General features: G+C 34.2%; 1 protein-coding gene across 1 annotated transcript; it reads right to left on the bottom strand.

Annotated features, from left to right (window-relative positions):
* Positions 1 to 10,943: 10,943 nt before the first annotated feature.
* On the bottom strand, positions 10,944 to 19,866 carry LOC110112743 (very-long-chain aldehyde decarbonylase GL1-5). The gene is made up of 10 exons (XM_020845058.2): positions 19,677 to 19,866; positions 18,495 to 18,718; positions 15,555 to 15,787; positions 14,559 to 14,778; positions 14,032 to 14,407; positions 13,841 to 13,948; positions 12,650 to 12,850; positions 12,437 to 12,535; positions 11,791 to 11,964; positions 10,944 to 11,525 (listed from the first exon to the last, which is right to left on the bottom strand). Exons 1-10 carry the CDS (start codon positions 19,734 to 19,736, stop codon positions 11,364 to 11,366), a joined length of 1,857 nt encoding a protein of 618 aa, XP_020700717.1. The 5' UTR covers positions 19,737 to 19,866; the 3' UTR covers positions 10,944 to 11,363.
* Positions 19,867 to 26,088: the final 6,222 nt, after the last annotated feature.

Genomic DNA, 26,088 nt, shown 5'->3' with positions numbered 1-26,088 from the left:
ACCAGGGATGATGACTGGAGAAGACAAGTCAGATCCTTGCTTAGAGCAATCTTTTTGAACCCCTCACAAACTCCCCCTCATAAGGTCCTCTCTCTCTCTCTCCCAAGCTCTCCCTCTCCTTCTCTTGACTCTCTCAAGTCAGGATAGCAGAAAAAGATATCACCATGAATAATCAAGTGATCTTATAAAGAAGGGCTTAAAATTTTCCCTAAATTGTAATAAGCCATCAATGATCGTCCTATACAATCAATGTATTTTCAACCCTTTCAACCAGGATGATCTAGGAGGGCTGGACGATTAGAACCCTTATTCATTCTGATCATCCAGGACGATATGGGCATCAACCTGTATGATTAGTTCAAAACCCTACATAACATCTAACACATCGTTCTGGTCATCCAAAGTCATATATGTTGGACGATGAAGAAATATAACATATCGTCTAGGACGATCCTTGAATCATCCAAAATAATTAATTCAAAATCAGGGATTTTTGTCCAGTACATCATTATGTTAGTTCAGACGATGCAGTAGAGGACAAAGGTTTTTATAACTAATTATCCAGGACAATCCTTCAATCATCCAGGATGATATGATTAATTCAATCAAAGCTTAATTTCTTTTCTTAATCACTTGATTAATTTAGACATGATTGGAATGAATCGTTCAGGATGATATGGGATCGTCATGTATGATTTCTTAAAATAAAATCGTACCTTGGAGAATTTGGCGGCTGATTCTTTCTGATTTAAGCTTATCGTCCAATACGATGTTAATATCATCTAAGATAATTTGCTTAATTTGATTATCTTTATCAGGATGCCCTAATTAGGGTTTCTATTTTTAACAGATCGTTTACAATAATTTTGGACGTCCCGGATGATATGATCAAAAATATAAAACTCTAAAATATCTAGAATTTCTCCCCCTGAATGTGTGTGTACAAGGTTAAAAAGCATCAGGATTCACCTTATTCCATTTGACTCAAGAAAAGGTAAAAATATTGGAATTACACTTACAGACTGACTCGGTCCTAATTTACCCAATCTTGAGCTGGCTTGAATTGTAATTGACCTTGTGGACCTGAAACATAAGTAGGCAGGGAAACCAAAACATATATGCAATAGTAACCATAGTAAGAAAATAGGAATGTCAAAAATATTTGATATCATCAAAATTATAATCCTTGAATCCATGTTCGCAATGCATGGCTCCACAAAATGTTATAGCCTTTATAGAGTGTTGTATCTCACTGTTGTCCCAAATCGTGTGCTTACAAAGCTTTGTTCAACAATTTCCTCTTATTCTCTCAGTTTGTACAATCCAAACTAGAAGAAGCCAAGAGTGCTAAACTTCTCTCCTAGCTGCTTGATTCCTTGGTAAGAACGCATAGGAGACTTCTCTTATTGGAAAAACATGGGAATGCAACAGAAAATTGTTCCCGCTCAATTCTATCTCTAGATATATGAAACTTCAACTCGCTCGTGTGACTGCCTGCGGCCTGCTAGCACAACATGCGACCTTACTTGCTTGGTCTCTTGCACAATCACGATCAGCAGCAGTGCACCTTTGCACATGCCCGTGCTTTGCCTCAAACCATACCCATGTGTTGTGATCCCCTATTTGGAGCAAAACCGAACTTCTTTTTTAGGAAAATTGGGGCTAAGTCCATATATTAAAATTGAGATTACAAAAAACCACAAAAATAGGAAAAAGAAATTACAAGTAAATAAGAGCTATAACAAAAACCAACTATAATGGCAAAAAAAACCCCAAAAAAGCAAAAAAGGTCACAAGGGGCTCAAGTGTTACTATAATCAACACGATCTGGCTAATAGAAAATCAGGGAAGCAATAGCTCTGGAGCCCGAGAGAGCAGCGATAGGAAGATGTTTCAACCCTTATAGCTAGCAGACCAAAATAGAAGAACCTTTAGCAGGGTTAAAAAGGATGAAATCCGACAACAAATAGAGTTAAGAGCGCAATGAATCCCAACAAATCTTTTATCTTTCCTTACCCTCTAGAGAAAATAAACAGAGCAATATATAACAAAAAAACAAAATTCTTCTCATAAGAGTTAAACTACTGAACATCATAAAAAATTCAAAAATCTTCAGCATAGAGGGTCTGAAGAGAAATCCATCCAGGTAAGGCAACAACGAAGATAAAACCAAAAAAGAGAAATCACATTGAAATAGTAAGTGCATGATGGTTTCATCTTCCTTAAGACAAAGAGGGGTAGTAATTATGAACATGGACATTTCTTTTGGCCAACACATCAACAATTTTAAGCCCATCATAAACAACCAGCCAAACAAAAGAAGAGTACATAAGGGCTGATCATTTATGCCAAATATACTTGTGCCAGGAAACACAAGGGAAATTAGAGAAGAAGTGAGATTTAAAGGATTTGAGGCAAGGTTCAACACTTCTATTCCAGGTAATAGTAGCAGGCGAGTTGTTATGGATCAAAATAGAAGAAATATTTTGAATAGTAAGAGGGGGAAAAAGTTTGACAGCTTCCAAATGCCAAAAGATATAAAGTCCTCCACAGCCACAAAGCCAAAATGGGGCGTCTACAGAAAATCAGAAACCATCAAACCATGACCCAAGGATCCCAATACATTGCAAGCTTGCAATTAACACCATCAACATGAAGCTTAATGTTATGTCCGATACGAGATGTTGTGTTGCATATGAACTTGGAGAACTTGGAGGCTTTAGGGGAAGGAGACTTCCAAGGAGTGAACTATTTGAGTCTAAGCCAATCAGCAACCATAGAATCATATTTATAAAACTACCAAATGAAGGTGCATCCGGATCCAAAGGAGAGGGATTGAATGTCAGAGATACCAAGTCCACCGAAACAAATGTGAAGACAAGTTTTTTTTCAAGCAATAAGATGTAGCTTCTTATCAGAGGTAGAGCTGTGGTATAGAAACCTGGAACATAGTTTGTCAATAGTTTTACAACACATCTTAGGTAAGATAGCCCATCTAATCCAGTAAGCTATGGTGTTAGTGTTAGTAAACTTCAAAAATTGAACTCTAACTATAAAAGATAAGAACTTTACTTTTTAACCAACAAGTAGAGTAGAAATTTTAATCAGTAGTGGTTGGAAGTGAGCATAAGTAAGTTTTTTTGGGAGATATAGGCAAGCCCAGATAATTCAAGGTGTGATCAGAAAGAGCAAATCCAAGAAGGTTGGAAATATCATTGGCTAAGTAGGAATTCTAAGAGAAAATGATATAGCATGTAGCTTTATTGGTGTACAGCCCAGAAGAGGCAGCAAAGGATGTAAAAACTTTATTAAGACTGTTAGTATTTGGCAAGGAAGCTAACCTAAAAAACTAAAACATCATCAGCGTAAAGCAAATGATTAAAAGTAGTCAGAACACAAGAAATGCACGAGATGTTACCAGCATACAGGGCACAAGAGAAAGCATCCATCACTATAGTAAAGAGCAATGGGGAAAGAGGACAACCTTGGCGCAGACTAGAGGAAGAGTTGAAAAAACCTTCAAGAGTTCTGTTGATACATATAGAAAAAGTTATATCAAATATGCCCCCTTTGATCCATGAAATAAATTTATCAGGGAAGCCCTTCTCATGGAGCCTGGAGGTGAGGATATCCTGAGAAACCATGTCAAAAGCCTTTCTTATGTCTAATTTAGCACAAAACTTTTTCTTGCCCGTATAAGCATTAAATTCTCTCATAATTTTTTAGGCTAAGATGATGTTATAAGACGCCATTCTCTTCTGGATGAAACTATCTTAGCTCTTATAGATAATAAAAGGCAATACCCCTATCAACCGATCTTCCATAATCTTGGTGATGATCTTATAGAAAACATTGCGGAGATAAATGGTTCAGTAATCAGTAATATTGGGATGCATGAGGAAGTTTGGGAATTAAGGCAATAGCAGTTGCTTTAGCACCCTTATGAATATGGCCAGACGAGAAGAAGTTTTTAACAACATTGCAGACGTGAAGGCCAATAACATCCCAAGAAGACTTATAAAATTCAAAAGTGAAATTGTCTTGTCCTGAGGAGGAAGAGGAAGGACCCGCAAAGACAACCTTCTTAATCTCAAGGTTAGAGACCGGGGCAATAAGAGGGCCCATAAGATGGTTGGGGATGATAGAACCACTAGGAATGGGGTGGGTGGATAAGTGGATTGGTTTAGGAGATATACAGGTTTTGGAAGTAGTTAATGGCAGCTTTAGCAATGTCTTGATTCGAAGTGTAATGGTTGTCAGACATGGTAAGCTCCTTGATGTGGTTAGAATTGCCCGCAGATTTAATTCTAGAATACAAGAAGCCTAAGTCATCTTCCCCATTGGATAACCAACTAGCTTTAGCTCTTTAAACTAACCAAGAACTCCAGGCACCATGCAGAGAGGTGTTAATATCTTTAAGCTTTGCATTATGGACAGTGTCTAAGGGTTTGCCTTGAATTTGCACCATGCAAATTTTCTAACTACTTTCAAGGGTTGAAATTTTGTCTTTCTTTTAGAGAAGAGACTTGAGTAACTTTAATTTGCAATAAAAGTTGGCAATTGGGCTGCCCTGCTTCCGCACTGTCCATGCCAACATGCAACTGTGCCTCACTAGTGCCCATGAGACTTCAGTCTCTGCTTCCTATGGCCGTACACACACTTGTGCTTGTTTGGCCTGGCATGCGGCTCTTCCTTCGCCTATTGGACGAACCACATGAAGAGCACTCGAAGATCTTGAAATTATTTCAAAAAAATTGCACAAACTTTAGTTTTTATACTAATTGTTGTGCAGAATATTGAAAACAATCAGAAAGTCACAATCAAACACAAAGCGATTTACATGGTTCGACAAAGATGTCTACGTCCACGAGGAGGGGATTATTTCATTGTATTGGAGGAAAATACGGTTACAATTGGCTCTCTCTTCTGCATACATTACAACAACCGTAAAGTCTTTATTTATAGATTTGAAAAAGAAGAAAATAAGGAATAACTAATGGAAATCTAATTATGCCAATTCGATATCCCAATCAATGCAAATTAAATCTCCCAATTTTGAGCAATTAGGGCTCCTAATCAATACAATAATCAGCCAAAAATCTTACCTAAACTGTCAAATTATATAAGGAAAGATTTCTACAACAGTACAATCCTACTTGCAACTAAACAGCCCTAAGAATATTGAAACAACATGATCCTATATCTTCATTATCTTCAGAAATACCAACCCAGCAAAGTCAAAACATTGAAGTGAAAAAAGCTTTCGGCAGCAAATTACCAAGAAATCCTGGATCATGTTATCTTGCAGTTGCAAAGCCTCTGCCATGGCCACTCTGCGAGCAATCCCGGTCTTGAAGCCATTAAGCTCGCCAAGTTCTCAACTCCAAACAGCGACTGCAACTATGAACACTTCCTTCTATGTGCTCCATTTAAAATTGGAGGAAAAAGCAAAATGCAGTACTACCATCTTGTTGCCGCCCGCTTGTTTTGGTTTACATACTTTGTTATTTATATTTATCGCTCATAAATAAGAAAGAAAATGTTACGTTCAAGACTTGATATTAAAAAAATAATAATAAACTTAAACATTTAAATCAGGGAGTTTAAAATATGCATTTAAAGCAATGAAGTATCTAATTTATATTTTTGGATGGCAACACAGCGCTCTGCTGATGCAAATTTTTTGATACTCCACTCTTCTGCAGCTGTAATCGCACGTAGGACTATCTATTAATTTCATTGGAAGGGAAACTCAGTTACTTTGTCGATTTTAACGGCTACTTCTTTCTCTTTTTTCAGTTCTGATGGTACCCCTGTTAGATGGTTAATTTCTGGACTCCTATATTGAGCCCATACTGAATATCTTAAGCATTTCGCCTTGCCTTTGGCTCTGTATATTGTCTTCTCCAATAGTATTTTACCCCTTTGTGATTCTTTTAGCTTGTCAATACTTTGAATTATTTCTTTATTTTTCGTTAAATCTCTTCTTCAAACTTTACATTTCTAATCAAAGTTGGCGTGGTCCTCAGAAAAAACAAAAAAAATTAAAGGAGTTGGTACCAATAAATATGGGCTGCCTGGCCAACAGAGAAGCACATGGATGTCTTAGTTTTGAACAGTCCTTAACGATACTAATTTTTCATCTCAAGGTTAGCTTGTTTCTGTTAATGGAGAAGTTTAGTTTGTGACAGCACACTATGATTAAATTTGGATGCACGTACAGTTTCATAATTGATATGGATTGTAGAATAGTTGAAAAATTGGCTAATGTCAGCTATTTAATTCTTAACTGTAGAATAGTTTGGATGCGGCGCTTAAATAAGATTGTATGCACAGCTTTAAATTTTTTTGGTTTCTGAGCTTTTCCAGAAAACAAAAAAGAATAAAACGTTTTGTTATGTAAAATTCTTCAGTTGAATTTGATCAAATTGGTAGAAGTACTAATGTTGTAAGCCCGTTCATTTTCTAGTTTTAGTTGGATCATTTCTTTATTCTTGACAAGAAGGGGTTTATTTAGCTTTATGAACATATTAGAAGTAAAATGAGTAATTTCTTTTGATCGAATGTCCAATGCTATATATATTTGGTCCATTCATTTTATTTTGCCTTGAGGGCTTCAATTGATTGGCTTCATCTTGCTTGCATTATTCATACTGTAATAGGTACCATCATTTATAAACATGAAGTTCTCTCCATCTTCAACATATTGATTTTAGACATTGAGAAAAAAAATTAATAATTACATTTTGCTCGGTTATTTGAGAATTCTAAAAATTTTATGATGTCATTTTGTAAATTCTTACATTGTATTGCTGGTTTGCATGATCCTGATGTAAATTAACCATTAGATTAGTCTGTATATATTTTTAAACATTCACTTGCACATAATCCTTCTGAGTGCATCCATAAATTATCTGTGAGGGGTAGTTATACATGTCCTAATTATTATGTCATCACACCCAAGTGAGATGATATGAAACACTTGTAGATCTAAAATATTCCCTCCTACTTCCCTCAAAAATCCTTTCTAATCTGTTCTAGGAAGGTCGGGCGGTCAGATCCTGCGTACAGGAGGCGAAGACTTCCACAGTTGTTCGCATAAGCTGCTCCTGCTGGACCGGTCTAACAATATTCCGCTCCCAAAGATCCACCTTGTTCACAAGGTGGAAAGACGACACCCTCCTCCATTCCTTCCTCATCACAAACAATAAGAACATGAAGAGTTCGATCCTTACACTTATGCCCCTGCATATACCTCTCTTCACATCTGAAACAGATCCCCTTTGCCCTCTTCTCTTGTTATTCTATTTCTGTGACCTTCTTAAAGTTATCCCTAGGTCTTCCTTCGGTAGTCTCCCTAAGAGTTCTGATGTTGGCTTCTTGGGTGCCAAAAAGGTGGTTATCATCCTGTATGAGCCACTACAGGAAAAACATCAATTTCCGGCGTCTATTTTTCGTCAGAAAATGGCCAAATCCACAAGAAATACTAATTTCTGGAGAAAATATTTACGCCGGTTCAACGCACGTCGGAAAAGTGTCATCAGTGTAAAATTTTCCGTCGAAACAATTTCCGGTGAAATTCTGACAGAAAATTCGTCAAAAATGTTCCGGCGAATATAAACTCTACCGGAAAAATAAGAAAATGAAGAAAAAAAGCTTGAACCATAGGTTGCCCAACTGCAGGCCAACCACAACCCCGCCCAAACCCCCCAGCAAGCCCACCCGCGTCGCCTAGCTCAAGCCAGCGCGACCCGAAACATGACCCGCACACATCTGACCTGCCCGCACTCCAGAGCCAGGCGGAATTCGAACCCTGCACCCCTCATACGCACGCTCACCAAGTTACCACCAGAACAATGTTGCAAAACTAATAAAAATGCTAGGTTTTTTTAATTAAATTATAATGACCAAATTTTAAATTTAAAATAAATAATATATTTAAATAATAAGCTTAATAAAATATAGAATAATTAAATTAATTTATAAAAGCTTAGCTATTTTAATTTAATTTATATTTTATTTAAAATAATTAAAATATTTAAAATTATTTTTTCTCACCTTGTGTGTTTGTGCATGGTTACCAGGCTAGCATATACCCATACAAGACTTGACTCAAGAAATTAAAAATAAATAAATAAAAATATAGACTCTTTCAACATAATATATTCTACCCAATCTTGTGCTCTAAATCTTCTAAGAATAGTGCAAGTTGTACCTAAAATGATAGTTAAGACACAAACAAATATGCGCTAAAAATACTAGGAAAAATAAAGAGGCAATCAATAATATTTATTATCATAAAAAATGAATAAACTTGAGAGACCGAGTTGTAATAATCTTCCCCTTTTTTACGATAAAAAATATTATTGGTTGAATTTACAAACTAAAAAATACGATAAGCAATCAATTCGATAAATCCATCAAATCAATAAATCAATGCATATCAGGAAATCCATATGATGCACATGCAATTCCATACAATGGTCTTACTCGACAAGCACAAACACTAGCTATGATCAACCAGGTAAACTGGCTATTATCAATAGTGCTGTTGTAGAATCCGTATTGCTGTTGTAGATATCCGCACGTTGGTTCTATCAAGAAGAGTCGTCACTCTTTTGCCCGTCGGCCGCCCGTCGGCATATAAAACTCCTTATAACTCCCAATCGTTATATCGATGATCTATGGTCTATGATTTAAAGGAAAGCCCGTCGGCCCACCATCCTGTACAGGTCAATATCTATCTCCAACCAACGTTCAACCAGGTTCCCACTTGTCTTTCAGTATCAATCAGTTCAATGCAATAATCGATGCAATAATCAATAATAAAGAAATCTAAAACGATCATATCAATAGTTATGCGCATATCAATTCAATCTATCAATTTCAACCAAATCAGAAATCGTACGAAAATCGGGCAGAGTAACGGCAGTCGGTCAAATTTACACAAAAATCTCCAAAAATTACAATTCACCAAATTAATACAGAACGTGCACAGCAACATTCTAAGACTATTCTTCTACTGCTCAAACCAATTCGGACATCATAATAAATTGCAGTCAAAATAAAACTCCGCAGAACCAAAACGAACCGGACGAAATCTGCCAGAAACTAATCAAAACGTGCAGAATAATCACGTCTACAACATACCAAAAGTTATGCGGTGAAATCTTTGCCAGTACCAAACCGGGTACGAAAATCACTTACAAAAACACAAATCTGAGCACCATTTCGCAAAATCTCAAAATCTTTGAAAACAGAAATAGGGTTCGGAGTCCTTACAGCGAGACAAACAAAATATCCAACAGCAACGAACGACGAAAATCGCTCCGCGGGCCCCGAAATCGGACTTCTTCCTTTGCTTTCCGCCCTTTCTCTCTCCTCAAAATATCTGTTTTTATAAAATGTTTTCTCTCTCCTCAAAACGAGCTCATTTTCTTATATCATTAGTGGGATCGGCCCGGCCGATCGCCACATCGTCCCGGGACGATCAGGCCAAAATGGATCGTCCTGGACGACTCCCAGAACTATTCTCAGGACGATATTTTCTACAGTGCAGATCGGCCTGGACGATCTCACCATCGTCCCGGACGATTCAGTCCAGAAATCACTCCAGAGAACATTCCAGAAATCAACTGTTTTCAATACACTGATCGGCCTGGACGATCTCACCATCGTCCCGGCCGATCCTGGGGAAAAATCACTTTTCCCAGCAGCTACAGCAAAGGAACGAGGTCTCACAACGACGGCCCAGGACGACGGAACCATGGGATCTTGATCAAGTCTATCATCCATTCCCCCATCATCCATTTTAAGTACAAGATGGTGCAATCTCCAATTTTAAATATCAAATCCCCGAATCTTTTAAAATATCCAAATTTCCAAACATTCAAACCTTCAAACTTCTAATCATTCAACCCATGCTGCTACTATATGTCAGATACCACGTATTCTCTATGTATCCGTTTGACGACTAGCCTTAATCGAAAGTTTTCTCTCGTTATCGAGAGGGGTAATTAACTATATGGGCTTACGCCTATAGGAAACCAGAACTCATATCATAAAGTCCTCACAAAATGAGGGCGAAATCTCTGGGTAATGTCTTATCTACAAATCCATCTGCCTTCCAAAATTTACCCCGGAACTTAATTCCGTTAAAACTCCTTTTCCAAAAAAAAAAACAGCAATGCGCGGCGGGGAGGCCGGGGCCGAATTTTCGGAGCCCACATATATACTTCTGAATGGATTTCTTCAAGGACTTTTTCCACTTCCTTTTGACACACAACTCACCTTAGTCTGTTGGTTGGGAGCTTTAACTACTATTTAATAGGTCTTGAGTTCGAAGCTATTTTAAATCTCCTCCATATACTTCATCTCTATTTCTCAAAAGAATTTCTTGAAAAAGGTAAATATAGACCCTATTGAAGGATTATCTAACTCCCAAATTAAACTATAACTCGCAGTTATGTTTATAAAAGTATAGGTTATTTAATTGGGCTATACATATATTTTTCTTTTAAAAAGTTTCATAGATAAAACATAATATTTTTATATGCATTATTTAATTGCATGCATGTGCATATAAGAACCAAAAAGTTAAGGCAACTGAGATTGATCCTAACAATATTAGCTTGATTTCCCAAAATTTCTTCATTTTAGGTATACTCGGTGTTACCCTTAAGGGCTTTTTGATTTCTTGGAAATATTAAATACATTTAGAAAATAATACTTTTATTTGTGTGTCAAAATAAAATCACCACTTGTGTTATTTTGAAGATATATTTAGAGTTTAAAAATAAAATTGATTTTCAAGTACATCTTTTCAAATGATGACATCTGGCAAATTTGTTATATTTTATAAAATGTTTTCTAACTTTAAGAAACCAAATGAGACCTTAGAGAAATTTCTATGTAAAATTTTATCATCCTTTTTTAATAGGCACTTTTATTCCAATGTTAAACCATTGCTCTTATTTCCTTGATACATGAAGAATAACAGTTAATTCCACAAGAAACATAGCGAAGTTTTATGACTTTCCTTCTTGTAGATGCTCTTAATGTTCTACCAGTTCATAGAATGAAATGTTTTCCTCAATATCAACTAATATGTTAATAATAAGAATTTAATCGCTACATGAGCTTCTCACTAACATGGATCTAAGATAAAACTTCAGGATGCAATGAGGCATCCTATACATGCATCATTTAATACACATTCCTAATCAAGTAATTTCTTATCATAAATTCAAGTGATTATCTTCCTTTCCATTTTGATGACATATATTTCTCATTACTCCTTAAAAACTTGAATACTAATGATTACTACATGTATCTTATAACACATTCTCAATCCATGAAATCTATTACTCATTAAGTAGTGGAAGGAACCCATGTCGTAGTGCGGCCATCCAAATTTTGTCCACTTGAAGTATTGTATCACCACATTCATGTTCATCCCATCCCTCTAAAGCATGAATTATTCCAGCAATGCGCCATGCACTCATTACCTTTCTTGGCAACCAATTCTGCATTGTTATTTGCACTTAGCAGTGAGGTATAATACTTTAATGAAATAAAAATGATATTTTCATAAAATTTGTTTGAACTAAAGAAAAGTAAGGGAAATCATACAAATGATATGTTGGTTGATTAAGAATCTTTAAGCACTAATTTGAAGTTTTCAATTTTTTTACTCATTTCTTTTCACCCAAAATCCTACCAACCAAGCATAGGCCAAGTAGCCACATTAAATTGTTGATTTTTTTTTCATTGTATAAATTTCCATATTACCTCACATGCGTGTATGTTTTGTAATTCATTTGGAATCTTCATGGCTGCAGTACTGTAATAGAGACAATCCTTTCTAACTTTTTTGGGAGGAAAATGTGAAAATGGAATGAAAGTTGTTCCTTTTTCCGCTTTCCATTGCTCTGCATCATCCAGACCATCTCCAACCAACCAAACCTTAAAAAGATTAAAAAAAAAAAATCATCATATTCATTTTAATAGTTTAAGCTATCACAAGTGTAAGGAGCATTCAAATTTGGGATTGCTAAAAGAGATTAGCTTTTGATGTAATATTCTCAAATAAATAATGAAAATTAAACCTTAACGTAAAAACACATTAAATTCTGAAGAAAAAATAGTTAGATCATAAACAAATTTGGCTATCAATATGATTACAAATTATTTTATCAACATATTTTCCATTTATTTATGTTGTTGTTTCGCAATCGGTTTTATCCATATATTTGCGATTGTAGGAATATAAGAATATTGGTTGCCTCATCTCGTTGAATTGTTTGTATCGAACACTTAGTTTTGAATTCTCATTGTGAATGTTATGAAGTTTGTGATGCTAATGGATTTTGGCTAGTTATTAGCAATTATTTTATAAGAACCATTCTCCCCCTATAGATTAAAAGAAACTCATTACCTGAGGCATACAAGTGTTTGAAAGCAGAAGCTTTTCTCCCATTGTATCTAGCATGAATGGCTCCAGCATATAATAGTCATGTTTGTTAGTCATTACAACCTGTGCATCTAGCATTAGTTAGCACATATTTGCTTAAGTGTAATTAGCAGAAAATGTATAAGAGTAAAATTGAGCTTAATTTGCAATAATATAAGTTTATATGATTGGATTTACCTTCACACCATTATTGCATAGGCCCTGGATCACTGTACGACCAACCTTTGATATGTTACCTTTTAGTAAAACCTGTTGAGTACCTTTAGGAATGCTATTGATAATGACAGCAGCTGCCAAGCTACTTCCATCCACAATTCTTAATTTCAACTTTGGATACTTTTGAATATAAAGCTCACCACTTTCATTTATTTCTTTTGCCTGGAAGTCAATAATCATATAAATAATCCAATAATTCTAATTTATATGATTTGCTTCTTACATATCATAGTATATTTTAGTGGTTTGAGTCTGACATGTCACCTACTTTTAGCTAATTATATGTACTAGATTTCTAACTTAACCAAAAAAAAAAAAAAACTTATCAATAAGGATATATATATATATATATATATATATATATTCTTTGTATGTATGTGTATGTAATCACTAAAATGTGTAAGGGATATAGTGCTCTACTTCTTTACTATCCTTCAACAAATTTGTTTGGTTATTATAATGATGTCATTAAGTGGAAAGAATCAACAGATTTTCTTTCATTAAAGATAGTAAAGAATTTATTTGATAAACTATTAGTGGATTAAATGTTTTAGTCAATTGCTATCTGCTAAATGGAAGCTTTAAAGTTGCATGCTTACTAGAAACAATTCAATTAGGATGTATTCTCTAAAAAAGTAAATATAGTTATATTATTTATTTTATCTTTATGTTTTGACGATCCACTTTGTTAGAGTTTTTTAAAATCGAAGGGGCTATGCTATTGAGTTAATCTACAAATGAATTAATAAAATGCCAAGTTAATTTAAAATTTTCATCAAATATGTAGCCAAGCTCACTATGTAAAACAAGGCATGCACTTAAAGCTCGAACAGAAAGAAACTAAGGCATTTTTGTTTTCCTATGAACATATAAAAAAGCCAACTAAATAAGTTGGGATACAGATGATGATTACGATGATGGTAATGAACTCAGAAAATAGAAAAAAAAATGCATTAATTTGGATTTAGCTAATACATAATTATGGAAATTTATAGATATTTACATGTCATGCAATATATGATGCAACGATGTTCACTATTTTTATTTATTTTTGGTTATTTCCTATACTATTAAAGCCTTTTTTTTTCTTCTCATTCATGCTGTTGGTTTTTTTATTTCTTAACTAGCATTACGAAAAAGGAATACACATGCCTGATTGAGGAGTCCTAAACTCAGAACTTTAACTCCATTGGTGTCAGCCTCTAAAATAGTCTTTTCAATCAAATCATTGATTGCCTCTTTCTCCCATGACAAGCCATACTGCACACATAGAGCAAGTGAGTGAGTTGCTCAGAATTATCTGAGAACAATATCATCTTTGAAATGTTAGATGATTTTCATACTTGGAATTTGTATCTAGGTATGACCCATGTTTGTATTTTGATATTCTTCAACTTGTTTCTCTCAACAACGAAGGAAGAACTATAGAACCATGTGAATACCATAGACACCCATGCCATTGGCCACATCATCAAGTCATACCAGTTGGATTTGTGTGGTTTAGAAGCCAAAGATGCAATTCCTAATCGTAGATGATATATTGATTGCAAGGTGGTTGGATGTGTGAGGTGAACAACATCTATTATCTCTTTCTTTCCCTTCCATGAGGTTTCATAGACCTCATCTGATGATTTATCCATTGTATTATACAAATAGTCATAAAATGGCATGAATAAGGAGTAGTTTGTCCGAAATTGTGTGTGATGGAGAGAATGAAACCTGCATCAAATTAATTATTACCTTATTAATACTCAATCATTAACAAGAAATAATTACTTTATTATGGTGTATCAAAATAATGAAATTAAGAGTCCTAATAAATTTATTCTTTACATGAAGAGTTACTTCATATGTAAGGATGAATACTTACGAGGGAGTGTACATTAGATATTTCAATGGTGGAAAGGTAGAGAATAACCACTTTGGAACCAACTCAAAGTTGCAGTGCCCCATATTGTTCATAAAGTCAATATAGAAAATATATCCTATGAATTGCACCATGGAGGCTGTTCTAGTAAAAATTGTGACCAGCAATGGGATAGCAAATAACAGAAAGTAAACAATGTGCTCTGCAAATGGATGAATAACAGCTGCAATTGACAATAGAAGTTGAAATTAGGTACAGTTAAGCTTAATAATATACAAAAATAAAGAACTTAGAACATCATGAAGGAAGTTCACATGAGGTGATTCTTGTGATATTCAATCTATAATTTTAAAAATAGCCAAACTAACATGGTAGATAATATGAATTTTCTTTCTACAGTTCTTGGTTACTTATACGGACCAGCTGAAAAAGTCAGCAAGTATTTCTTTTATTTTTAATTTAAATGCACTGAATCACTAGTTTAATGCGTTTGTACTACTTCGTATTGATGTTGTATCAAATTTTCATGTTGAAACATCACGAGTATCTGCAAATGCTGATGATTAAGCTTAATAATCACATAAAAGCCAAAGCTTATCTATTTGCTTGAACGAATCCCTAATTAATCATCATAAAGTAATATTGATTCTAATCATAACATCCTGATTTCATAGTATAAGAAATGTATAAGAACTTGCACCAAACACCTTATAATCAACCAGTATATTTTTGGTGATAATTTATCTCCTAAATTTCATGGCTTTGCCATAAATCTAACATGGACATCCCCAACAATATTTATGATACATTAAAAATACTTGAATGGAGAGATATTGTTCATGAAGAAACGCATACAATAATGAAACATAATGTTAGGAAGTTCTTTATCTTACTAAAAGGAATATATAGAATGCCACACATAAGCTTTTACCTATAAATCAAGTTATTTGAGCTATAATAGAATTGGACCATATGAAAAAAACAAATCTTTTAACTTACATGTGATTGGTTCAGTGACAATAGAGGCATGGTGGTGAGAATGATAACGCGAGTAGAGAAAATGATGGTGCAGTGCTCGATGAAACCAATAGTATAAGAATTCAACTGGTCCTGCATGTAATAAAATGTTTATAATCACACCATTGAGTTTCCACGCCGAAATATATGCCGTATCAGGTATCATTTGATATCCCACATAGAAGAGAATCCCATTAAATAGTATCTGATCATCCCTGTTATTCATGAAATGAACATTAATGGCATTTATGATATTTCACAATGTTCATAATTTCTGAATTACAAGTAAGCATGTATTTGATCATAAAGTAAAAAAGCCTCTAAAGTTCCATGTTCTTAAAGATCATTCCTGGATAGTTAAACTTTAATTTTCTTGAATGGTTAGTAAATTAAAATTTTGAGATTTATAATACTCAAATATAATAAAATGACCACACCTCAAATTTTTAATACATATTCATAAAAAATATATCAGAATATGCTGATCTATTCTTTTCTCCTCTGTAAATTTTCTGATTATCAACTGCTGCCATTTACTCGCTGGTTAAAAGCTCTTCACATCTTAAGGTTATTAAACAAAAGAAATTTGTTGAGTGCAAAATAAAAATCATTCGGTTTTCATTCCCTATTACATTTATTGTTACTGTTCAAAAAAATTTTTTTCTTTTCACCTACAAATAGTTTTGCAAACTTCCAAAACTAGGGAAAAAGCAAAAATAATTGACATTCAAGAGAAAGTGTTCATTAATGAATACTAAGGGGAAAAAGCTTCCCATTGTGCTTGCATAGGTAAAAGGACTAATTATTATGCCTCGATCATCATGTGTGAAAATTTAAAAATAACAACGCTAAATTCAGACTTAATACAAAACTTAATGTACTATACAGATGTTAGTGTAATAGTTAAATAAAAAATAGATTTTTTTTCTTAAATAATATTCAAAATCTTTGGGGCCGTTTGGCAAGAAATAGAATTTAACTTTATCAGGATTTAATCAATTCTATAAATCTGGATTTAATAAATTCGGAGTATTTTAAGTCTTAAAAATTGTTTGACAAAATAGTTGTTAAATCCTATTAAATCATGAAACTATTTGCCAATATAATCTTGGATTTAATGCAGTTAGTTTAATAAAAACATAAATTTAATTTGTATTTTGAATTTAATTTATATGTTAATTATGAGTTACTTATTAAATTCAATTTAATTATTGTCAATAAGTTATATTGATAAATAATATAATTAGAAACTAGCTTAATTATGAAATAATTTAATTACTAATTATCTAATTATTTATTTAGATATTAATTTCATAAGTATTTGATTACTAACTATATTGATAATTATCTAATTATTGTTTGAAATAACAAAATATTTAACTAATACCGACTATAAATGATTTAATTAATTATTTAAGTGTTATTAAATATACTATTAATCATCTAATTAATCACTTCAGAATTATATTATTAATTAATTATTTCTAATTCAAATTCTATAATTAAGCCAATTAGATTAATTTTGATCGGCTTCACGTCATATGTTGCTTTTTCGTAGTTGCTGCCTCGGCTTGCTTCTGCATTGTTGTTGCTTCGACCTCGCGAGCTTCTTCGTTGGCTTTTCTTGCATTGGAGGAAGTAGATTATTCTTCACTTTCAACATCATGGAAAGTACACTTTCATTTTTTAAAGTGCCAAAGCAGTTGTTAATTAGTCTCCATAGTTCTAGTGAAAAAGCCAAAACCTCTCACCCAACATGCCACTCGTGGGAACTTTTATTTTGGTCCGGTGAACGTACGTAGAGCTACGTTCGGCCGGCATTAGTGCAATACCGACAATAATGAGAAATACCGAGCAAATACCGAGCAATATCGAGCAATATCGACAATAATGAGAAATATCATTATGTGAAGACAAAATACCGAGCAATACCGAGTAATATCAAAAAATTGCTCGGTATTGCTCGGTATTACTCGGTATTGGTCTTCACAGAGCGGTATTCCTCGTTATTACCAAACAATACCTAGCAATACCGATCAAATACCGAGCAAAAACCGAGCAACAATCCTCTGACCGAACGTAGATCTACATCCGGTCAAAGGACGTAATAAAAGTTCCACTCGTGGACTATAGTGTCTATTATTCTGCGGACTCCGGGCCTAGAAAATCGTCCGGATTGTTGAGTATTTGTTACTTATATACGCAGTAAATAAGCAACAAGTAGGTAGCAAATTAATAAAATGAAGTAAATGCTTAATAAATACTCAGTAAATATTCAACCAAAACTCATTAAATACTCACTAAATACTAAGCAAATATTCACAACTGAGAATTTGTTAAGTATTTACTGCGTGAACTACAAATACGCAATAAATAAACAACAAATACACAGTAATACAGATGATTCTCTATGTTCGGAGTCCGCACAGAATAGTTTCCCCTATTTTAAAGGTTTCATTTGGACTACTTTGTAAAGTTGTTTTTTAGTAAAAAAAAAAAATTTGGAAGCAGGAAAAAAAGTAATATAATAAATCGGTCGAGATCAATTTACTAATAGGATGACTAATAAGTACAAAATTGAGCTTAATGATCCAATAAGAGAAATAACTCCGGATCACTTTGCTAATTCCAAGCTTTATTACCAACTTTTTCTTTTGAAATTAAGCCCAAACTAGACTTATTCGTTTGGGACGGTTTTTTATTGATTCTTAAAACAGCTTTTTAATAAAAAATTAAAATTTTTCTACCAAAAATATGTTTTAAGAAGTAGTAAGAAAGTCATCCCAAACAAAATCTTAGTGTCATTCACTCTCACTTCAAATCACCTCCTTCTTAAGTATTATTTTCTTAAAACTTTTAAAAAAACCACAGTTGCATATCATTAAAAGGTGGAATTTATTTAAACGCTGGGTTATGGCTTACCAGTTTCTCTCACGATCAACTTGCTCAAAGTCTATACTTTTGTCTACTATGCGATGAGGGCTTCGGGCAGTTTGCAAGCGAGAAATGCTGATCCATATCTGATTGTGGAGCATTCTCAGTAGCAGGGAGGGGAATATTAAAATGTAATTCAAGTGGATATCCTTCAGATCCTTTGTTGCGAGTAAGTAGAAACTATGAGCCACCCATGGAGCTACAACCACGTACTGCATAACAAGAAGAAATATTTTTATTTCATTAAATTAAAAAAAAAAATAGCGTGGCCTTCCTAAGATCCCCCGGTTAGGAGAATATGTGTAATGCATCTGGCCTATATTAAAGATAAGACTTAAAAATATTTGATTAGAAAACATTAAAATATTTAATTTATTAGATTTAAAGCAGAAGTTGACTGTTATCAGGACATAATAGAAAAAAAAATTATTGAACTGACCCCACATAGTGTGATAAAAGCTTGATGTTGTTGATATTTTTATAAAATAATTAAAAAAATTGCTTTTTTTTTTGCTATATGCCTAGGCTTTTATTAAAAATCAAGTCTGTAAATTCGGCTTTATGAGTAATTTATGAAGAGAAGACGAAAAGAAATATATTTAAAACACTCTCTATCTCTTTGTCTCTCTCTCTCTGTAAGACTAATGTTCAAAAGCAATGAATTTTTAAAATTTATATTAAGAAAAAATTTGCCCAGGCTACCATTTTTTTTTGTTTCTATTTGAAAGTATTTTTATATTTTCTTAAGTATATATTCGGATATATACAAATTTGTTTCTTACTTGGCTGCTATAAATGTAAATAAACAATGCATAGAAAAAATGAGGAGATGTTATGCAGGGAAATCCCTGCTAGAGGGAGGGAATGATGGATCTCCGTCCCTCACACATCATGATCCATGTAAACAAAAATGATCAACAGCTATCCATCCTTCCCTATGATAGGGAGATTTTCACTTGACAATAGAAAGTTTTTTTCATACCACTTGAGCAAAGATAGATCATTGTTTATTAGTTGCATCATTTCATGGCGTGTAACACTGCAAAGTGTAATATATGGAAGAAAGGCAAAAAAAAGTGATGGAACCAAACCAGTGAAGGTAAAACTTTTCAGTGAAGAAAGCTTTTCGTAAGCAAATAAGGAAGAAAAATGACCGATGGATCATATTACCTTGAAGTTGCCAAGCCTCTGCCATGGCCACTCTGTGAGCAATCCAGGTCTGGAAGCCATTACGCTCGCCAAGTACTCAGCTCCAAACAGCCACTGCAACTGTGAACACTTCCTTCTATGTGGTCCTTTTAAAGATGGAGGAAAAAGCGAAATAGAGAATTACCAACTTGTCGAATCATGATGGTTTGGTTTGGTTTTTTTTTTTTTTTTTTTTCATGGAAGGACTTTCCCTATGATGGTTGGGTTTGGTGTTAGGTTCTCTTTGTCAATATTTGGGTTACCATAAGAATGAGCGAATATTATAAAAGTATTTATGATAAAGAATATTATAAATTATTATTTCTCAAGATGGAAGGCACAAAGTTTATGATCCATATTTGAATGATTTATTTACATAACATATAACATAATATTATTTGTTTTATATTTATTCATGTATTACTTAATTTTGTTTAACATATGCTTCACAAAAAACCGTGTTGATGGGACAAGAATATCGAGACATATTCAAGTTGAAAATTTTCAAAATTAAATTTGGGACCATCCAAACTCTGATTTCAGCAGAGTTATATTCAAATTGAACATCTCGAAAAAAATGAACCCAATGACATCACAATCGGTCCAATCCAAACACATTAGGTTCCAAATAAAGGTACTAATGCATATTTGGAAGGTTCAAAATATTAAATGGATGACCAAACAATCTATAAATAGGGCAAGCTTATAGTTGAATCGAGCAAATCGACGATAAAAACCCAACAAGCCAAAGATTTAATACAATGGCTGACAATAGTGACCGAGGTGATAATGTATTTGACTTTTGATGAAAATTGCATTTGGTCAACAAAATTGGTTGAATTTGTATAACATCCAAAATGACCTATGGATTGAAAAGAAATTTATCGGAAATTAACACAGTACTTCTTTTTCATCAAACCGAACATCTAAATTTCATTTTACTTTGCATTCCTTTTATAATGTTTTTTTTTTTTTCGCAAATCAAACAATCAAAAGATTACTCTTTTCTTCTATATAACTTTCTGCCACCCATGCATATTTTTCTTCTTCGTTGGCTTTCACTTGGTTGATGTCTTCTTCTTCATCATATAGGGATTCCCATGCATGTTTGAGCACAGACAGGACAAAGTACACATGCATTAGTTTAGTAAATATAAAGTTTTGAAAGTTTTCAAAAATATATAAAGTTTTGAATATTATATATATAAATCTTCATTATTTTTTATCATTATTAAATAAAAAAGAAAGAAGAAAAGTTAATGTTGGAATATTTAAAGCAGCAGGTTCAATAAATATGGGCTGCGTGGAAACAGCGAAGCACATGGAAGTTTCAGTATTTTTGGCGGAAAGGAGGGTTCAGTTTAATAAGGTTGGCGTGTTTGCATTAATGGATGAAATTTGGTTTGTGGCAGTAAAGTACTTTAAATGACCATTTGTCATTTTAATCTGCTTTTCTGAAAGCTCAAATATCCGCCTATAGCCGGGAGTGCGTTGTGTAGAGCTTTCACTTTCTTTCGTAGTCTTAGGTTACAGCTCTTTATGATTTAGATACCAAGCACCGTAGGGATGTAAACCTGTGCAGTCAAGCTTAAGGCTTAAGGCTTGGTCTGGGACGTTTTTTTTATTGCTTTCTAAAACGGAGTTAAAACGAAGTTTTAGTACAAATTTTTTTATTTTTTACTAAAACTTCGTTTTAGAAAGCAATAAAAAAGCCGTCCCAAACGAAGCCTAAGTTATTCGCTTGAGCTGGATTATTTATTGAGTTTGAGCTCGAAGTCAAGCTTTCTTCGATGAGTTCGAGGTGGCTCATTTATTTCGAAACAGAAAAAATAATTATGTTTTAAGCATTCATTATAATAAAATAGTAAAAGTAAATAATAAAAAATTAGTTAATAGAAGAAAGTGAGATATAATTTTAAAATATTTTTTTTAATAATTTTGTACTTCAAATTTAAAATCCTGATAAACTTTAATTATGAAATTCATTCTTTAAGTCACCCCTACTAAGCATTTACTTGAATTTAAAGCTTTATAAAAATTTAAAATCAATATTACTAATGAATTTAATGAAATTCATTATTTTTCAGAAGCTAATTCCCTGCTTCTAGACGTTGTGAAATTTGAAAGCAAAACATCAATAAAAGTGATGACGCAGAATTCTATTCATAGCTTGCTGAGTAAAGGTGGTGGTTGGATATTAGGCCATGCCAGTGTTGGTTGGTGAAGATTTCTAAAGCTGCTTCTATAATTAAAGCAGACTAATTTGAGGCTTGGTGTGGTAGATGAAACTGCCCAACGAAGCCTACATTTTTTTTTGTATAATAATGATAACGAGCAATACTGATAATGATTTTGAGAAAAAATGAAGGCCTTGTCACAAATAATTTACTCCTCACCGGATCTTATTGAAATTCAGATAATATGACGAGAGATTATTACGTGTGGAGTCCGGACGGTTCTCCCATCTGGATTATCTCACTGTGCATGGTAAAAGCATACTTATTGTGCATATTACACTCTTATTGTGTGCACTCATAGAATCCGGATGCAGCATCGATCGGTCTATACTCCGCATGTAATAATCTCTCATTCTTAAGGGCTTTAGATGGAATTGATTGCTCCTTAAGGTGCTAACACCCTTAGGGTAAGAATGACGTGGTTATGAGCATTTTGACAGTTGAATCTACAGAATTTTATTTCCCTTGAGCTATAAATTTATCTATGATGGAATATGTGTTGGCATGCCACTCAAGAATCCTAGTAAAATCTTGGGCTATAAATTCATAATCAGCTTAAATTATAAGTAAATATTATCCCACATTACTCAATAAATAAACTTTTCTATGAACACTTGTAAGCAGTACTTATTAGAGGCACTTAGAGAATAGGCAAAAATGATGTTTAAGGGATATGACTAGCTAATCTTATCATATCTCATAGAGAGATAACTAATGAATGTTTTTTTAATCAAACAATTTATATTTATTTTTTTAATGTTTCTGGTTTTTAAACTTCTCAAAATAATATTATTCTTAAGATGAATTAAATATTCAAAATCTTCAAGAAAGCTGCATGTTGATAAAAAAATATGTTTGTGTTGTACGTGATTTTAAGCTTAGGTGTATCGAAGGATTTGACCTTTATAAATTAAAAAAGAATGAATTGGCTCTAAGTGGCTAAATAGTATTGGTGAAGAATTCAAGAAAATGAAGGCATGATCTAATCATTATGTATCCATATCCTGAGTGATTAGTCAACTTACCATTACTAGAAACTCTTTATTTAGCTACCATGAGTTGTGAAATTTAAAGAAAGGTGAGAGAAGATTAACATTTCAATTGACACTAATTATGAAATATATTTGCTTCAAAACATTTTAGAAAAATTCTCAAATAGTAAAATAATTTTAATAAATAAACTTATAATAATTATTAAAACTTTTTAAAATGTAAGAAATTAACAAATCAAATATAGAAGATAGATGTAAACGAAATGGATTTTTGAAAATTAGAATTAGTTCTAGCATGTAGATATTAAATCATTCCAATTAGCATGAGTTGTGAGAGAAATGCTTATTTTTTTGTTTTGTTCAATTCAAATATGTTTGTAGTTGTGCCAAAAAGTCATATTCTAAGGGATTTGCAAGATTTTAGCAAGCCATCTAAGGAGGGGGAGACAAAGAGAGGGAGATAGAGCTCAATTGAACTCTGGAGGAAAGATATAATACATGAGTTTTATTGCCAGCATAATATTTTCAACTTGTTCAAATATCTGCTAAATAATTACAATTATGATCAGTTACCATTAAAAATATTTAAGACAATATATTAAAAATATGTTTCACCTCTTGAAAGCATACATTCAACAATATTGTACAGGTCCACCAACTCTAGCTTCTAAGGTAGATATATGGACTGGAAGATGTTTCATAAAATTAAAAAATTATAGGAAATTTTTTTTTTCCTAACGTATATAGGATGATTGGTATGTTATCATCGCTCCTCCGTAAAGCATCTTCGCTTAATTTAGATTAACATAAGTCTTTAAATAAAATACTAAGTTCTGTCAATAGGATTCGATATGTAATATAGTAACAGACATACAATGATTAGAAGGAGAACCTTCATAATTATGTGACAATCATGAATTTTTAGTCCAAATAATCTTATAGATTTAAGGTCTACACATGGGCTTAAGTTTGATCCGTAGTCATCATACATTTTTAAACCTTAAATTCACTTACATATTGATCTTTTTTGCTCTAACATGAAAGAATAAGGTGCTTTGGGCTTCATTATTTTGTCATCACTGGTTGTAACTAACTCTAGATTTCATCAGCGGCAATACTCTTTAATGTCCATTCTAGTTTTCACATTATCATTGCTCTTTCTTTTAACATCCATAATTGTATTAAAAATGTTATTCATAAAATTCTTCTCAATATGTATAACATCCATATTATGTCTTATCAAATTTGTTCTCCAATATGATAATATCTAGAAAATAATTTTTTAGCCCAATTATGTTGAACACCATATCTTGAAAATTTATACTTTGATAATGTTAAAAAATTAATAATTGATGAAAAGTCAAAAAGTCTCTATATATAGTACGTCATCACAACTTAATATGGGTGGAGGAGGTGTGTTGACCTCGTTTTTCGTCCGAGTAGCCTCAAGGAGCTTAGATCAATTTAATTGAGCCTCGTCGAGTTTAATTTGAGCTCGAATCGGCTCGACTTGAGCCGGATTAAACCCGACTACACTCGATTAACTTTGATTGATTTGTTTCGACCACGTCGAGCTTAAATTGATCGAAATTATTGTCGATTTTATGCTTAACTTCGTACGATTAGTTCTTCCGACCCGACTCGAGTCGGATCCGTTCAATTAGGCTCGATTAGTTCGATTTCGTCGCGCCGGCTCGAACCAAATTGACTTGGATCGAGTCAAATTCGGACTCGAGCTTAACCCAACCTTAGCCAATTTTAGTCTGATTCAGCCCGATTTGATCCCATTAGGAGCCATCTGACTTTTCAAGTTGTTCGAATTTGTCTCCTTGATCGGGAAATTTCTTCGACGGCTCGGATGAGGTGAGATCTGCGTTTCGGCCGAAATCGCGCGCCTCAGCGATCTTCTGCGGTTCGGGCAGACGTCGAGCAGCGAGCGGACTTCTTTGGGGATGATTTCGGAAGCTGAAACAAAAGAGGGCGAGGCGCGGGCTTCCTCCTTCGGCAAAGAAGCTCGATTTACTCGAGGAAAAGGCTCTCGGCTAGTTCTTCTTCTTCGGCCCCAAGCTCTCAATCCCGACCTCTTCCTCTCTCTCGCACCCAGCTCTCTCCGGACCCCTCTCTTTCTCTCCGCTCGTTCTCGCGCTCTCTGTCCCGAACCAGCTCTAGGAGACGGTCAAGAAGGAAGCCCCGCCCCTGTCCGAAGCTGAACCCGAAATCCTGTCCAAGACCGAGCGTCCCGACGCCAGTCCCGCCTCTTCCGTCTCCCTTCGCTCGTTCGACGTCAGCTCCAGCGATCCCGAAGCCGCCCGATCTCCCCTGTTCGCGTGACCCTAGCACGTTGCTGGCCTCCCTGTGCTCGCTGGACCGAACCCGAGCCTTGGCCACCCGTTCCTTTGAAGTCGCGAACTCCAGGTCAGGCCGAGAGACTCCCGCCCGAAATAGCCCAGGCCGGAATCGATCCCGTCGCCACCCGTCTGGACTAGACCCGACGCCTCCAGTCGTCCCGAACCCGACGATCCCGAAGCCGCACGCCCGGACCGACCTGGACCCCGTCTCCTCTGTCTTCGCCGACCGACTTCCTCCTAGCCGCAGGTGAGTATCTCCCTTCTCCTCCCCTGCTTGATCTCCCATTTCTTCTTGTTCTTCTTCTTCTTCTTCCATTGATCTTCCTCTACCTTTCCCTCATTCTCTATTCAAAAAAAAATCTGAGAATTACTTGAGTTTTCTCTTGTTATATGTGTACATTTGTTGGTGGAAGATTCAATACATGAGTCTTCAAAGTCTGATATGGATTGCTTATGGGATTTAGATCAAGCAAGTGGAATTTTCTTTTATATGATGGTTTGTTTTCTGTTAAAATCGGCTTGACAAAGTGTTCAATGTCTTTTCTAGATGCTTAGTCTTATTATGGTGATTTGGGCATCAAGTGAAGCTTTAGTGCTTTTGAATATCAAGATTGTTGTTACTAATCATAAATGGTTTTGTGTGTACAAGAATGAACAATTAATACGTCAAATTTATTCTTGATTTGTGCCATGTCTCTTAGAGTTCTAGGTGTGAATGACTTGAGGATCATAAGAGGCCATGTTGATCTTATAGCAAAGTATGCATGTTAGGTGTTTGTGATAACGGCTATTAAGAGTTGTTGGAATTTCCTTTTGA

Source organism: Dendrobium catenatum, unplaced genomic scaffold (assembly GCF_001605985.2).
Source record: "Dendrobium catenatum unplaced genomic scaffold, ASM160598v2 fragScaff_scaffold_35, whole genome shotgun sequence".
NCBI classification, from domain to species: domain Eukaryota; kingdom Viridiplantae; phylum Streptophyta; class Magnoliopsida; order Asparagales; family Orchidaceae; genus Dendrobium; species Dendrobium catenatum.
This window is presented reverse-complemented; position numbering and strand designations above follow the sequence as displayed.

Bases quoted from the DNA above. Each gene is read 5' to 3' on its own strand.
- LOC110112743 (XM_020845058.2), bottom strand. From the start codon at position 19,736: ATGGCTTCCAGACCTGGATTGCTCACAGAGTGGCCATGGCAGAGGCTT. The intron at 13,949-14,031 runs GTATGAAAATCA...CTATGTGTGCAG, and splicing joins TACCTAGATACAAATTCCAA to TATGGCTTGTCATGGGAGAA. The intron at 11,965-12,436 runs GTAATGAGTTTC...AATCTTTTTAAG, and splicing joins CAAACACTTGTATGCCTCAG to GTTTGGTTGGTTGGAGATGG.